This window comes from Calonectris borealis, chromosome 1, assembly GCF_964195595.1.
Source record: "Calonectris borealis chromosome 1, bCalBor7.hap1.2, whole genome shotgun sequence".
NCBI classification, from domain to species: domain Eukaryota; kingdom Metazoa; phylum Chordata; class Aves; order Procellariiformes; family Procellariidae; genus Calonectris; species Calonectris borealis.
Genome location: NC_134312.1, coordinates 102,345,139 through 102,360,424, shown reverse-complemented (window position 1 = coordinate 102,360,424; position 15,286 = coordinate 102,345,139). Strand labels below are relative to the sequence as shown.

At 39.8% G+C, this 15,286-nt stretch overlaps 1 protein-coding gene across 1 annotated transcript; it reads left to right on the top strand.

Annotated features, from left to right (window-relative positions):
• The first annotated feature begins 318 nt into the window (after positions 1–318).
• Positions 319–12,728, top strand: MAEL (maelstrom spermatogenic transposon silencer). The gene is made up of 12 exons (XM_075169728.1): positions 319–898; positions 1,632–1,718; positions 3,870–3,972; positions 5,952–6,107; positions 6,631–6,672; positions 7,607–7,734; positions 8,620–8,674; positions 9,262–9,403; positions 10,312–10,374; positions 11,230–11,362; positions 11,625–11,703; positions 12,517–12,728. Exons 1-12 carry the CDS (start codon positions 767–769, stop codon positions 12,630–12,632), a joined length of 1,236 nt encoding a protein of 411 aa, XP_075025829.1. The 5' UTR covers positions 319–766; the 3' UTR covers positions 12,633–12,728.
• The last annotated feature ends 2,558 nt before the right edge of the window (positions 12,729–15,286 follow it).

Sequence of the window (15,286 nt, the reverse complement as noted above, 5' to 3'; positions counted from 1 at the left end):
GCCACAGAGCAGGCACCTTGCCAGCCAGTGCCCACCTCTACAGTGAGGTGCAGGAGGATGACTGTTTTGGCCGAGATGAAGTAGCTGCAGCCAGTAATAGTGATCTCTGAATATTTTCAGAAGTCCCACATATCAGCAGGTGTATTTTGGATATGGAATTCCAGTTGGTTTCTTCTTCTGATCCTTTTTTGTTTGTTTGTTTATACATATGAACATATCTGTTTGCATAAATGAATGCAGTGACTCTCTGTAAGGATTTTGCTAAATTCAGTATATAACATTCAGAGTGAGAGGATACAGAGGAGTATGACCCTTTTATTTTGAAAAATCAGTATATTGCCTTTTTGTGAGGGTGGGGAGCCTGCGTTTTGAATGTCTATGAGAACTTGGTGCAAGCTATTGCTCCCATAGGGTATTTCTTATCCTTCAGCACCAAAAGAACATTTTAAAAAAAAAACAAAAAACAACAATAGAACCCCAAACAATCCTGCCACGCTCTCCTCAGGGCCCACCTTGAGGTGACGGTGAAAACCCGAGGTGTGGACGGGGCAAGGGCCGCCCGGCCAGCGGCTGACACCGGCAATCCGGAGGCCGGGCGGCCGTTACGTGTAACGGTTATCCTCCCCTTGCCGCCAAACGACGTGGGCAGGCGCAGCTGCTCAGGGAGCCCCGCCCCGGAGAGACGGGCTGACGGCCAGCCCCGGGGACGCTCCTTCCGCGGGCCGTGGTGGGGCGAGCCCCAGGCCGGGCGAGGTTGGCGGCAGCCATGGCGCAGCGCAGGGGCTCCTCCACCCCCTACTACTTCTTCGTGCGCGAGCAGCTGCCCGAGCTGCAGCAGCGTGGGCTGCCCGTGACCCGCGTGGTCGACGCCGTCCCCTACTGCTCCCAGGCGTGGGCGGTGAGGGGAAGGGCCCTCTCCCATCCGCCGCCCCTCGCCTCTCCGGCCTCCTGCCGGGGGGGAACGGCCTCGGGTTAAGGCAGCTTAATGGTGGGGAGGGCAGGGGGGAGGCCGGCGGCGCGGCCCTGCTCCAGCCGCAGTGTGCCGGGGCCGTGGGTTTCGTAGCAGCTCACCTGCCTCTTGCTGATGGGGAACCAGCACCCATCGGGTGGATCTGTGTGGTGCCCCTATGCAGGTTGTCTGGGGGACAAAATGTCAGCGTGGCCTTTCTTGGAGGGTAAACTAGCTAGCGGCTCAGCTGCCATATGTTTAGTGGTTCAGATGGGCATCTTGAGTGGCCTCGGCTGGCTCTAGCTTAAGCACAAGCTAGGCCATCCTCCCCTTAGCTGCGGAGGGGCAGCTCTGGCTTGTGTGCAGTGGGTAGTGGCATCCCTGGCTGGCAAGAGTAGTTTCAGAAGACCTCTTCTTTATGGTGGGGCAGTGCTAGTTTGCCCTCCTCTGAAGATGCTTCAAAAGCATGTGCTCACTAGGTGTATTGAATCAAAGCTCATGGCTTTGTTAGGGAGAAAGCTACTGGAAATGTTTGAGTTGGCAGTTAGCAGCTGGCAGTTCTTGCCAAGCATTGATAATGTCCTTTGGAAATGCACAATTTCTTACGCAGAGTTTGTTGGTTTGTGGGACTATTAGCAAGAAGCAGTAAAAACCTTTTTTTAACAATTCGCTTTCCTTCAAGTTGCTGACTAAGGAAGAAAAGACGGCATATACAGAGAGGGCTCGTAAGTGGAATGAAAAGAAACGCTCTCAGAAGACAGTGAAAGAGGTAAATGCTGAGAAAGGAACACCCTTCAATGTAGCTAAATAAGAGGTGGAGTAAGTGGTGTTGGGGTTTGGTCAGCTATGACACTATGGAAGACCACCTGCTCTCCATAGCCTCCAACCTCTGGAGGTTATGACTGCTGTAGTAGTCCATACTGTTATGAAGGTTATGCAGAAAATTGTTTGGGTTTGAACTGAAGGTGAGAATACTCTATACCGTTTTAAACCGGCACAGCTTGTTCCTTTGGGCTCTTTTACCAAGTAAAATGTAGTTCTCTAACAACTTCGTTTTATGTTTAACAATATTTTGCAGTGACTGACTCACAATTTTTTTTTTTATTTATAATACTGTAAATTGGTATGACTTCTGGTGATAGGTTCATGTTGCTTTTGCTTTGTGGATGTCCTTAATTTAGGTGCTTCTTGTCTGATGGCCTGAAACCACATCTTATAAGCAGCTGATTTGGCATTCTGAAGTGGCTGTGTGGTAGACCAGGTCAATGAAATGTTGCAACCTACACACAGAAAGAATAATTATACCTTGCCATTATTTTTAGGTTGGTTTGATTATGGAGAGAATAGAGAATAGTAATGCTATGGCGGAGGATCCCACAATGTGGAAGTAAGCAGTTACGTTAAGCTGAAAGTGGTTGTGGTCAGAAATAGTGCTAACAGATCCCTTCTACTATTTGCTGTCTTGAAAACGGGGAGGGGAGAGGGGTTGGGTGGGTGTGTCTTCCCCGCTCCCTCCTTTCTGTCTGTCTCCTCCTTTCAGCAGTTCCCTGAAGCATAGTTTGCTTTGGAGTTTGAATTATATGAGGTGTCAGAAAGCTTATTTTATTCCAGTCTTGGTTGGCAGTGTAAAAACTCATGTGTCAAAGCAAAGAGCCTGATTGAGTAAATGGATAATACTGCATTTACTTCTTCATCCCATATTACTAGATACTGACTATGAATTACAAATTACTGGTAAGGGTAAATTTTAGGATTTTAAAACACTTACATGATGCTAGAGAGAATGGCAGGATGATCGTAGTTTGGAGTAACTAGTAAATCTGGATTAGTTAATTTAGTCAATCTAGACTAGTAGGGAGATTTTAGGCAACGTTTTCTGATTTTGGGGGCCTGCCTGTATGGGAAAGAGCTGTTTAAAATGTGATCATCAGTGTGTTATTTAGCAGGGTAGGAGTATGTAATTAATGAAGCTTCATTTTCATATATAATGGAGAGCTACATGAAATGACAACTAAGTCATAAACGGAGGCTTCTGTATTTCCTTCGACAAGCGGTAGCATTTTAGAAAGCTGTAATCAGGGAAAGGAATAATTGCTTTACCAAAATAAAGAACATCATCCTTATTGTCTGGGAGTGGAAATAGGGAAGTGTGTATGTATGAGATTATATGTGATTTCAATTTATTAATCAATCACACCCCTGTACACAGACAACCACAGTTATTTTGTGTAGCAAAAGGTCTTTGTCATCTTTTGGAGATGACCTGAGCTTACTTGGATGGGACTAATTCCTCATTTTATTTTAAATAGTTCAAACTGATAATCAACAACCTTTGGCTAAGACAGTCATCTGAAATTAGTGTACCTGGATGTGGATGTTATTCCCAATTTGCGTCTTGAATGATTGAATTCTATAAGCCTGCCAGGTTTCTCTTCCTGTCCTCTTAAAAGCTTATTGTTCATGCATGGATTTGCAGTACTTAATGGGCATACGCGCCCCTCTTACTTGCTCTGTGCCAGAGCAATCTGATGACTTCCTTGAGGCTTTATCAGCTTTTCATGAATTCCATTCCTAGTCAAAGGCAACTAACGCGTGTGCCAAACTTTTTCATAAAGTTTATGGAAAAAGTTTTGAAATTCCAATTTGAAAAGTTCCTCACCTGTGAGAAGTGGTTGAACCTAATAATTTTTTTTTTTTTTAATTACATTTTGTAAATTTAGCTGTAGTTCTATCTCTCCTTTTGCTAGAAGAGAAATCTTGCCTTCCCGGTCTGCAAGTACACAGGCACTTGTACTGCAGACTTGTTCCACCTAACCTTAACTGTTAGTGGATGTCATATGTTCCTCTAATAGAAGGAGGTGAACGACTTTATTGGGGGTTAGTAGACTTTTGATGTTTTTAACTTTCTCATCTTTTTCAGACGTGTAATCTGGCTTGTCCGGTTCCTGCTTGTCTGACCACAAAGATGCCCCATGTTACTTCTCTTCCAGATGCCTCTGCTATGTCTTGGAAGAACGATCAGGGTATAGTAATCTTAAAGCCGTTGATCCTGATAGATAAAAGCTTGTCCTTTGTAGATATTCTCAATGGTACCTATACAAAGGCTGTTTACATTTTGCTAATAACCATCTGTGTCAACTGTTCCTTTGTTTTAAACTCATGGTCTATTGTTGTAAAAAGGTCTTTTGTAGTATAGAAGGAAGTCAGTGCAAATGCCCCTTGTCCTCCCCGCCCCCCACAGTAATTCTAAATAATTCTATCCTCTGTTTTTTAGCTTTACAATTCTCCTTACAATTATATCAAGGTTTTTAAGAAAAAGGTAATTCTTCAACTCCTACGCTTATGATTTACAAGGCCTAATCCAAGTTCAGCATAAAAGAAAACTTGTACCAATTTTAAAGGGTGAAGAGTTGTTAGATAACAAAATTCAAAATTTGTATGGTACAGGTGTTAAATAAAACAATGGCCTGGCCTCTTTGGGAGAATAAAAGAGGGGATATGTACTTTGTCAGTACTTTTATAACATCCTGGCTTGCTTCCTTACTGAAAGAACTCTTGGAAACTAAACCTTTCTTATCTGTACCCCCTCTTCAAATGGATGTTTTGATTAGAACTGAGTAATGAACACATCTGTAATCTTTTCCCCATGAATATTACATTATTCTGAAAAATGATAAATAGTAGTGCTTACAAGATAAGTCAAGCAGCCAGTTAATATAAGCTGTATCTGCTGTGTGGTTAAGTTTCAGCTCAAGGCTTTTACCTAACAAGTCTCTTGAACTATTTCCATGTTGTCGTGGTTATGGAGGGACAGGAAAGAGTAGCTCGGTAAAAAGTGTAATACCTGTTAGCGTCTTCCCTGCCAGAGGTCATGCTCCCCTGTCATTGTGATGCAAATTTGATCAGGTTGGTCATGGTGGCTTGAGCTGACACAATTGATCTTTAAACTGAATGAGAGGGATAATGATAAGGGATAACTGAGATGCATTTTATGATGCTGCTCCTTAATATTTCTCAGTAAAAGTCCTGTATGGTCCCCGTAGCTATATCCATTTTTTCATAAGGAAAGCAGTTCAAACTCAGGTAGGAGAGTATCTTTCCTATGACCCCGCAGCTTGTAGAGTTTAAGACCCATGTAAGAGAGCACCAACATTCAAGCTTAGGACAACTGGTGTTAAATGCCATAAAGTCTGGCATAGAGCATAATTTCTGTGTAAAAACAGTTATACATCTCTATTATTTAGTAGAACAAGTAGGATTTTTTGATGAGGGACAGAACTTAAGGGTAAGGATTAAAGAGCCACCTTAAACTTCAGTGCGAACGTTATGTGACATTCATGAAGAGAAGGATTAAGGTGTATTGTGAAATATTTTTCATAGTTGGATACTTTTTAAATTAGTAAACGATAAATTTATTTCTTTAACATTTGCCTTGGGTATTCTTGCCGCCTTCTTTGGGAGCTCATTTAGTGGAGGAGAAGCAATCCTTTTAATTAGCAGACTTCTCATCTCCTCTTACCCCAGAAGATTATTACCAGCTCATTTAACTTCTGTAAGTTAGTGAATTAAGATTGTGAGGCTGCTTTGCAGTTACTGATTTTTTTTCTAACCTTACTTTCCTAAAGGGTGAAGAGACCTATCATAAAAAGGAATAGTAGTTCCTTTTGGTTTCCAGGCCTCTTAACATTCTTGTGGGTTTGGGTTTGATTTTTTTTTTTTTTTAATTGCTTTTATCTTGCGGGCTTTTTTGCCGTTGTCTCTACACACAGTAATATCTGTGGAAGGTGTACCAGGAGTACCAATATGCCTGACTCTTGCTTAAGTATTAGTTACCTTGTCATCTCAGATACAGAGAAAGATCCTGTGTGTTTTACTTGGTCATTACCCTACTTTACTCACTCATATGATAAAGTGCACCGAAGCTTTCACTGGATGAGGTGAGGACAGGATGACTTGCTGTAACCTCTGGTGGCTCTTCTGAAATTGTGGGGTTTTTTTCCAGCTGTGGTTGCAGACATCTTCTACTTCCTGAACATTTACAGCCATGGCAAGCTGCCGTCCCACTGTGAACAGCGTTTCCTTCCTTGCGAGATTGGGTGTGTCAAGTATTCCCTACAGGATGGCATAATGGCTGATTTCCATCACTTCATAGATCCAGGTGAGTTCCAAGGAAGGGTGACAAGAAGTAGTTCATCTTGCTTTGGGGTGAGAGGGAGGCTTTCTGGTGTCACTTACTGCTGCCCAGATTAGATTTCTGGTAGTAAGACAGGTTTATTTCTTTCACTATAAGTGGTTGGACTTCTTAAAATATCGGAGCAGTGCTGATTGTTTGTGAAGAGATGGACTTAAGCGTCAGAACTGCATGAAGCTTCAAAGAGGGTGGAATAAATTCAGGAGGACCTTCAGATGTTTGTGCTTTATATTTCATTCCAATTAATGTTTGACTTGATTGGACCTAAACACACACACTATACAATACACTTTGTTTTTTTTAAAATGCATATAACTGAAAATGACTTTTTCAAAAGTAGTTGTGGCACTTGTACAAGGCCACAAGGGAAGATGAAGCTGTTCCTTTCTGTACATGAAACTGTGGTGTGCGGTTGAGAGTTAAGGATCTGTCATTGTGGATCTTGGATGATGACTGTTCTTTTTTTCCTGTCTCTCCTGCTCTACTGCAGAAGTACCACCACGTGGTTTTCGGTACCACTGCCAGGCTGCTAGTGAGTATCAATGGAGAACAAGAATGGTATGCAAAGGTGTACAGTTTTAGACTCAGCTTATCTGATCTGTATCCAAATGTTTTGTAAGTCTACAGTTTCTCCTTCTGGGAACTTGTCAAGTTTCAACGAGAAAGGAGTGACAGAGCAGCTTGTTACAGTCACCTTTTATGTTTCTTGTACCCACAAATGGCAGAGCACTTCACCCAAAATGGTTTTGTTAATGGCAGAGTTATTTGTATTGTGTCTTCTATTTTAATTCAATAATAACTGCAGTATGTTCTTCTTAAATGGGACAACTTTGTATGGCTTCAAATGCATTCAAGCCCATCTGAGCAGAGTGTCCTTCCCTTGATAGTCCTTGTGTATATCTTCAGCATGAAGTGCTAATTCATAATAGGGTAACTCAAAGATACTAGTCTGTATTTAAAAGTTGTAAGTGTTTTGCAGCTTTAAATATATCAACAAAATTGAAGTATTTATACTGTTCTTGTGTCTGGCTTGGCCTGCCTTGTTTCCCTTGTGACTCTTAAGTAGTGTTTATAGATTCCAGTTTGTTTCTATTAGGATACTTCCTCCCCTTGTGTACAGAGGGAACAAACTTGGCCCATGTTTTCCTATGTCAAATACTTAGATAATGGCCTTTTGAAAGGGGTAAGTGTGTGTGTATTTGCTCACAGCCCAGACCCACCAGTCTTCTGCTGACGGAAGCAAGGTTTTTGATAGTTAAATCACAGGCACTGCCTGTAGAGAAGAGGAGATGTATGTGTTTTTGTGTGTATGCATATATATACACACATATATACATATATATACACACACATACATATACATACATATATACATAAAAAGATAAAAAGGAGGGGGAACTGTATCATTTAAGGAAACAGGACTTCTCATAACTTTTTTTTTTTTTCTGCTCCCCCCTCTTCATTAGGTGATGCCACTCATAAGATCCCTCTATCTGGATTTCAGCTTTCACGTACTTGTTACGCAGTTGTCTTACGGGAACTTCTTGAGTTTGTCCAGCCAGCCAGCAATATTCGGCCTCACTTTTACTGCAGGGTATGGTCAAGGTCAAAGCAAGATGCTCTAAATCAAAACCTCTAATTTCACTGCTGTTGGATGACTAAGGAGATACTTCACTCTAAAACCTAATCAGTGTGCAAATGAGTGGGGAAAAGACACTCTTTTACAAAGTTTCCCAGTTTTATGCAGGAAGAAATGGCCCCTAGAAGCTAACGTTTTTATAAAGCAGAGACCTCATTTTCTGCCTTCTTATTTTCAGCCTGCATTTCTGGCTCTAGTCTCCTGATGAACATTTCACTTAGTCTCTGACATTGTTTTGACTTAGGTTAAGGGCTTTTAAGATTGACTTAAATTGATTATGCTGAATAATAGTCACACCATCCTGCTTTTTTAAGGAATGTTTTTACATTTTTATGACTCTTTCCCTGTGAGAATACCGTACATCTTAATTTTTGCTCAAGTTTCATTTGCCAGTGAGCAAAACAAAACATTAGGGTTCAGAGGCGTTTAAGCTTCCTGACAGCTACGTTACATTTTGATTCCATTTGAGCCTAATGTTAATCCTTAAAAAGGCAGGGAGGGTCAAGATCTTGGGCTCCATCCATAAATATGGGACTCTGAAGAAATACACATGAAAAAAATCTCAGAGCACTTAACGGAGATATCTGTAGTATGGGTTAACCTTTAACCTGTTCCTAAACATTAGTCCCAAATTTATCCTGGGGTTTGGTTGGATAAATGCCATTTATCCGTGGCATTTGGTTCCTCTTCAAGATAATTTTCAGGAAGAGTGTACATTCAGTCCCACAAACATTGAATTTTGTTTTGGAGGTGACTTTTTCAGACATAGTCGGGAGTCTTGCAGATGTCAGAATTACATACTGTACTTCTTCAATGTGACTGAAATTTTCTTTCCTCTAGTCTAATGACAGATTCCGAATTAACTGGTGTCTCAATCGAATGGCTAGCATAACAGGTGGGAAATGGATCATTTTTGACCTTCCCCTCAACCCCCCCAAGAAAGAAGGGTTATGTGATCATGGACAGCTATATTTTTCTGAAGATCTTTGGGTCTCAAAGGTTTCATAAAAGCTGATACTGATAGCTAGAACTACTTTGCTTGCTTCTCCCTCTTCATTTCCTCCCCATCAGTGACAGTAAAACAGCAGCACGATCAGCTAACTGGCTAATGAGCACATCCATAGAATAACATACACTGTTTCTTGCTCAGCCAGTTAAAGGAGCACTAGAGGCAGTGAGATTACTGTGAAGGTGAGTGTATGGTAACACATGGGAAAACTAACAGCTTCTGAGGACAGATAGCCCGCAAGTAGGATACATAATTACTGAAGTGGAGAAAATTATGGGAATATAGGACAACCCACTTTGCTAGGAAGCCAGGTTTTATTAAAACCACTGGTGGAATAGCTTGTTAAGGTTTACAAGAACTTTGATGCTCTGGTAAGAGACTGGGCAATGAACAGGGACTGACTGAAAAGTGAGCTGAGCAGAATATTCACCAATTCTTTTGTTCTCCTGACCTGGATTTTCTCTGAGCTATAGGTATTAAGAACCATCTGGAGCTTTTTGCTGTAGAAGACCTGGTAATAGAACTGTACCGGCAGAAATACCAAAAGGAGCCATCCAAGACTTGGGTGTGTAGAGAACTGGATGTCTTCCTGTGGGATTTCTCCAGTAATACCAGGTATGTTGGGTTCTTCTTTGTGGAAAAGTGCATTAGCCCGATGTGTCTTGGTGCCCTGCATACAGCTTGTATGCTGCTAGGCTAGAATGTTCTGCAAGCCGCCTAATCAGAAATGCTTATTGTCGCATCATGAGCACAACTGGAAATGAAAAACACTTTCCCAAAATAAGTGTAAAGATAGATGGCTTTTTAATGCTGAGTCTGAGGCCTGTGTCTGTACAAAGAAGTGGTATATAGCTTGTGGTGTTGCAGGGGAATATTTAGTGATGATGCAGTTAACTTAGAAATATACTTTTAACTTTTCCTCTGCTACTGTTTTAAGTAAGAACCAATAATTTCATTTTAAATTTTAGATTATTCTTGGAAGTCTGCTTACAGCATGGATTTTAAGATCCATTGGGATAATCAGTGTCACTTTATCTTTTTATAGTCAGGCAGTTTTCCATTTCCATGAGTATATTCACACTAGAGGGAGACCTTAAAAAGAATGGAAAAATGTACTTTTTTCATTTTTCCATTGAAAATTTTTCATTTTTCCATTCCAATGGAAATGGAATCTGGAGCGGAAAGTGGGCATGCTTATACTAAGAGGAACTATTTCACATTAATGGGAAACTTCAAATTGTTACCTTTAAATTCCATTTGTCTCTTAGGATTTTCTTTTCTCCCTTCCCCCACCTCAGCATGAAGCAGGTTGCCTCTTAAGCACACCTTTTAACTCTGCATAAACCACTTAAAGCTTAGTTATTGAACGCTGGTCCTCTGTGACATTTTAAAGGTACTGTATGGTCCCTGAGACAAAAAGATATCTTTAATATTTGTTCCTGTTCCTTCTGACCAGACCAACTATTCATGTTGATTAACGATGTAGATGCTTCTGAAATAAGCCTGAACTTCATTTCGTGTAGGTGCAAGTGGCATGAAGAGAATGATATACTCTGCTGTGCTTTGGCATCCTGTAAGAAAATTGCGTGAGTATTGCTAAGGAGTTATCTCCAGTATGATGTCTTTTTATTTTGTTATAGACAGACATTTTTTGACTCTGGCTTCTCTGACTGCCTGGAGCACTGTACTTCTAGATCTTGAGTTTTATTTATTCCCTCCACCCCCAAGATTTTGTTCTATTTCTAAGTTTCATTGTTGTTTGCATGGCTTAGCAATATGCTGTAAGTCTTAGCGCTTAGATGTAAGGTAATTTCTGTGATAGTAATGTCCATCACTCTGTAGTCATTCTTTCACTACCTCCACTTACTGTTGGAGAGTAGAGAGAAGTGTTAATTACATTAGAATTCACTGTTTTTCTTCAGAGATTTAGTATAGCTGTATTTGGTGAAAAATTCTCAGTGTATTCTAGTATATCTCTGCTTTGGAAACTTTTATACTGCCTTACATATAATGTAGATATATAAGGTTCTGTAATCTTTTTGGTGTGGGGAAAGGGAAAGTAGTTGGGAAACAAGGAAATGCCATTTAAGATCTCAGTCAGTAATAGTAGCACTTTGAGAGAGATAATAATGAATAGTCTTCCATTTAAAAAACTCTTGTAATGTACTGCTATGCCGTGCAAAAAAATGGTGCTTTTCACACTTCTAAGTGGCTGCATTTGATAGTGTGGGGAAGCAGTTGTTTTAATTTCATGTGTAGAGTCTTGGAAGGATGGAGGGTAACTATTTAGCTGCTGCAATAATGTCCTTCTGCCCTCTGTCATCTGCTCTGTGGTTGCTTTTGTTTTCCTGTTGAAGAACTAAAAATGCTGTGCTTCCATATATAAGCATTACAGCCCTCTTAGCCAAACTTTTCTTGTTTTCTTTTTTTTCTCGGTCAAGTTATTGCATCAGTAAATCTTTAGCTAATGTGTATGGAGTCTCACTGACAGCAGCTCACCTACCTCTTCAAGACTCTGATTATGGTGAAAGCACAAATACCAAGATGGTGATACTGGATGCTGGACGTTTTCAGGTCAGATTCTTTAAACTGGTATCCTGTTTTTTATTTCTAGTTAACTCAAGTGTTCAAACTTTCCAATTTCAGGTTAGCTGTTTTCTCTTTGGATGCTGTCTTTTGTGACATAAATTGGGCAGACTGATGAAAGAAAATCATTAGCTGGGTCATTTCTTGTGATTTTTGACCATAATTCGTAGGTTTCATGGATAGTTGTGTATACTGCATTTTAGAAGACACATACACATATATTATTTTGAATGTTTATTTCTTCATACAGAAAATGAAGGCTGAGGGTTCTGGATGTGGCAGACATTTTGCTTCTCCAAGTCAGGATCAAGAGTTTGTCCCTTCTAATTGTGAGTTTGAAACTTTCACATTTGTAAGGGGAAAGAGGCATTTAAACTTAATCCAGGTGCTCCTTTTTCAAATTTCTGGTCTTAGATATTGCCTGTCAGTGGCATAAAGCTTAAAAAAACTCTGCATGAGCTGCGCTTATTCCCTCATATGGATTTCACTGAATTTCTGAAGACGTAAACATAAAGAACTGCCCTTTTCTTACTGGACACAATCTTATGGTCAAAAAGGTCTCTCAAAATTTAGTTTTTCTTATAAATGTTGCTCTCTGATTTATACCCCTTTATTTTTCTGCTACATTAAGTCCGTTCTCATATGATTAGGTGCTTTGAGCAGGGCCATCTTTGAAATACTCTCCTTGCTCTTAAGTCATTATATGTGCAGACTCAGCTGGTACTTGTTGCAAGTATTCTGTTATAACTCAGTTTATAAAGACTGCTCATTTAAAGTCGTCTCTTCGGAGATGAAATTTTTTTAATAGAAGGCACGTGAGCTCAGTTCATCTGGGCAGCTCATGGCTAATCTTCAGAGGAACAGAATCAAGTTTGCAAGACAAAATAAATGTAAGAATTCTGAGTTCGCAGCTTATTTTCTCACATATAAAATACACACTGAATTAAACTCTGAAATTGTTCCAGTTATAAATCATGAGATCTTATGGTGTTGGTGTTTATAGAGGATACAACCCCTGTCTCTGACTTTTTGTATTGCAGCTGTTGAATAGGTTCAGCTCCACAGCATATGAAGAACAATTCCATTAATTTATGCAAGCTTTAAAGGCTGATTTGATTTGCAAACTGTATTTAATTTAATAGGTGATTCTCCCTGTGGTGTGAAGACTTCCCTTTATGGAACAAGTACCATGCGAGGAAGAGGAATTACTCGATTGCTGAAAAGTGCATCTGATCTATCTAAGTCTTTCAGTAATTGAAAATCTTTTTTACATCAGGACAGCTGTAAATTCTGGTTTTCCTTGTTTCCTTAAGATAACCACCAGTTTCTCCAGACTGCAGTTTTTCATCTTATGTGCAACCCTTGACAGTTCAAGTTCTTGTTAGAATGATAAAACTATTGACTGAATGTAAAGAAGATGAAAATCTTATTATCTACAGGAAGACTTATTTTGAAGGGACCTGACAGTTGCATCCTTTCTTTAAAAGTACATGCCATATTAGTTCTATTTCTTCATGGATGGAGTGCAAATTCAAGATCAATTATTCAATATCATTGGATTAGAAGAATTCCTTAGTGGCCAATGTGACTTTAAACAAGTTCTTTATTTCTCCTTTTATAACCTCCTTCCCCTCCTCTGCATGTGGAAGATAGAATTTCAGTGCATAACAGTCTCTCCCCAAAAAATGATGGGGGGGTGGGGAGCATTGGAGGTATGAAAGGCTGCACTAGGGGAATTAAGACTGGTAACAGTCTTGAAGGTTTGCTCATAATCTGTCAATTCCAGCCATGAAGAATTTGAGTGGTCATTCAAGGCAAAAAAGCAGACTTTCTTTGTCGTGGAAGAAATGTGGTGGCAAATTTATCCATCTATTAATGTTCTTTTAGAGACACAGACTATATACATCAGGAACAAGTACAACATAGATATTGTTTTTTCCTTTGCGTCAGTTTTCTGTTTAAAAAATGCATGTCCCTCAAACTTACAGACTGAAGAGGAGTGTAGGTGTTATGGTTTGGGTTTTTTTTTTTTGAAAGGAATATCAAATTCTAACCGATATATTAATCTACAGATATAATTTCACAAGTTTAGTCAGGCTGGGTAGATACCAGTCATAATTATTTGAGGGCACATAAAAACTGGGAGATTGGCTGATGTATCACTAGGAAGTTAGATGTTCCATTTTATGGAGGTACAAGTCTTGGACTAGTCCCCAAAAAGTTGTCTGTTGTCCGAGCGTCATCCTTAGTCCATGTGACTTTAAGCAACTGATTCTCAGAAATAAGAGCTTATTTTTTTGAGTTGTTTCTATGGTTTTTTCCAACAGAGGTCCAGTTGTGAAATACTATTTCCACAGCAACTAACTGTGAGAAGATGCTTATTTCATTGCTTGTAGGAACTGAAACTCAAAATTGGGTAGTTCATTCTTTTGGATAATAGGGGAGAAAAAACCCCAAACAAACAAAACCCGAAACCCAACCAAAATAAGGGGTCAACACACTTATGAATAAACTCGAGCATGCTGATCAGTATGTCAAAAAAAGCCAATTGCTCGTTTAGTTGGAAACCTGTTACAGTTGCTGTATGGCCAGTTGAGGCCCTTTGTCCAGTATTGCAGGATCACTGAACCATTTTGATGTCTCTTACCTAGCAGTTTGCTTATATCACTGAATTTTCTTGAATTATTCCGTATTTCCTTCCTTTGAGGCTGTTGTTCTACCTACTAAAATTCAACAGATAAGGGACAATAAACCTCTAAGACTGACGTTTACCAATGAAGCATTTGGAAATGTTGTAACAGAGTTAAGAGTGTCTATTTAGTCATGGTAAAGGCTTTTCTGCATTGGAATAGAGTTCGAGTTTTAAGTTTCTTAACTGACAGCCGTTGCTGCATTGACATTTCAAAACACACAGAACTGTAATCCTTGAATTATTTTCAGAGGTCAGTGTTGCAATAAAAGTTTCATGTTTCAGTTCTGATGAAGAAGAGAATTCATTATGATTAAAATATCTATTCAGGATCAGCATAAGTACCCAAACCTATGAGCATTTGTTACTATGCTTAAGGTATTATATATCTTCGAGACTGAGATAAAGAATCTGAGCAGAAATGGAGGAGTACAGAGTTAGGGTTCCATGGCATGTCTACACCTTATCACCTGTAACTTAAAATAGTATGTAAGCTGTAGAAGACCTACTTACATGCTGTAGGCAGTGGGCTGTTAACTAGGGCAGTAACTGTCTTACTGTAATAAGCAACAACCTGTGGTGTTTTTTGTAGTGAAAACTGTAAGATCTATATAATGAGAATGACACTAACTTGATGTAGCCCATTTACTATTATTCTGCGTATATTGAGGGGGATCCCTAACAACTATTGGAGGATAATAGAAAATTCTTTCATTTTGGAGCTCTGCTTCCCTGGCTGTTTTACCATTTGAAACGGTTTGATTTCTTGAAAAATAAATTCTGCTTAATAAACACAATACAGTAAGGCTTCTCTCCTTTAATGGAAAAGTAAAGATGAGGAAAAGATGGTGACTTACAACCTTAGCACACTTTTTAAGTCCAAGGAATAGTACTGGTAAGGCACAAACTGTGGGTCAAAATCAGAACAAAATTCTCCCCAGTTGCATGACAAAATTCTCAGGAGGAGGTAAAATCAAGTAAAGGCAGAATGGCTCTTCAGCAGAGTTTGACTGATGCAGCCTGGGAGCTTTAAACCTGTATTTTCGACATGGTAAAAAGTAACTAACTTAATACTTTCTGCATATGGGTGTATAGGTACCATACAAATTGAACTGTCTAAAGAGTTGTTTTTGTAAAGGAGACATCTAACAGATTCTGTCAGATGTGTCTTTCTGTCCTCCTATAAGTGTAGCTTATTCAGTCCCGTGACAGTAATAGGTAAA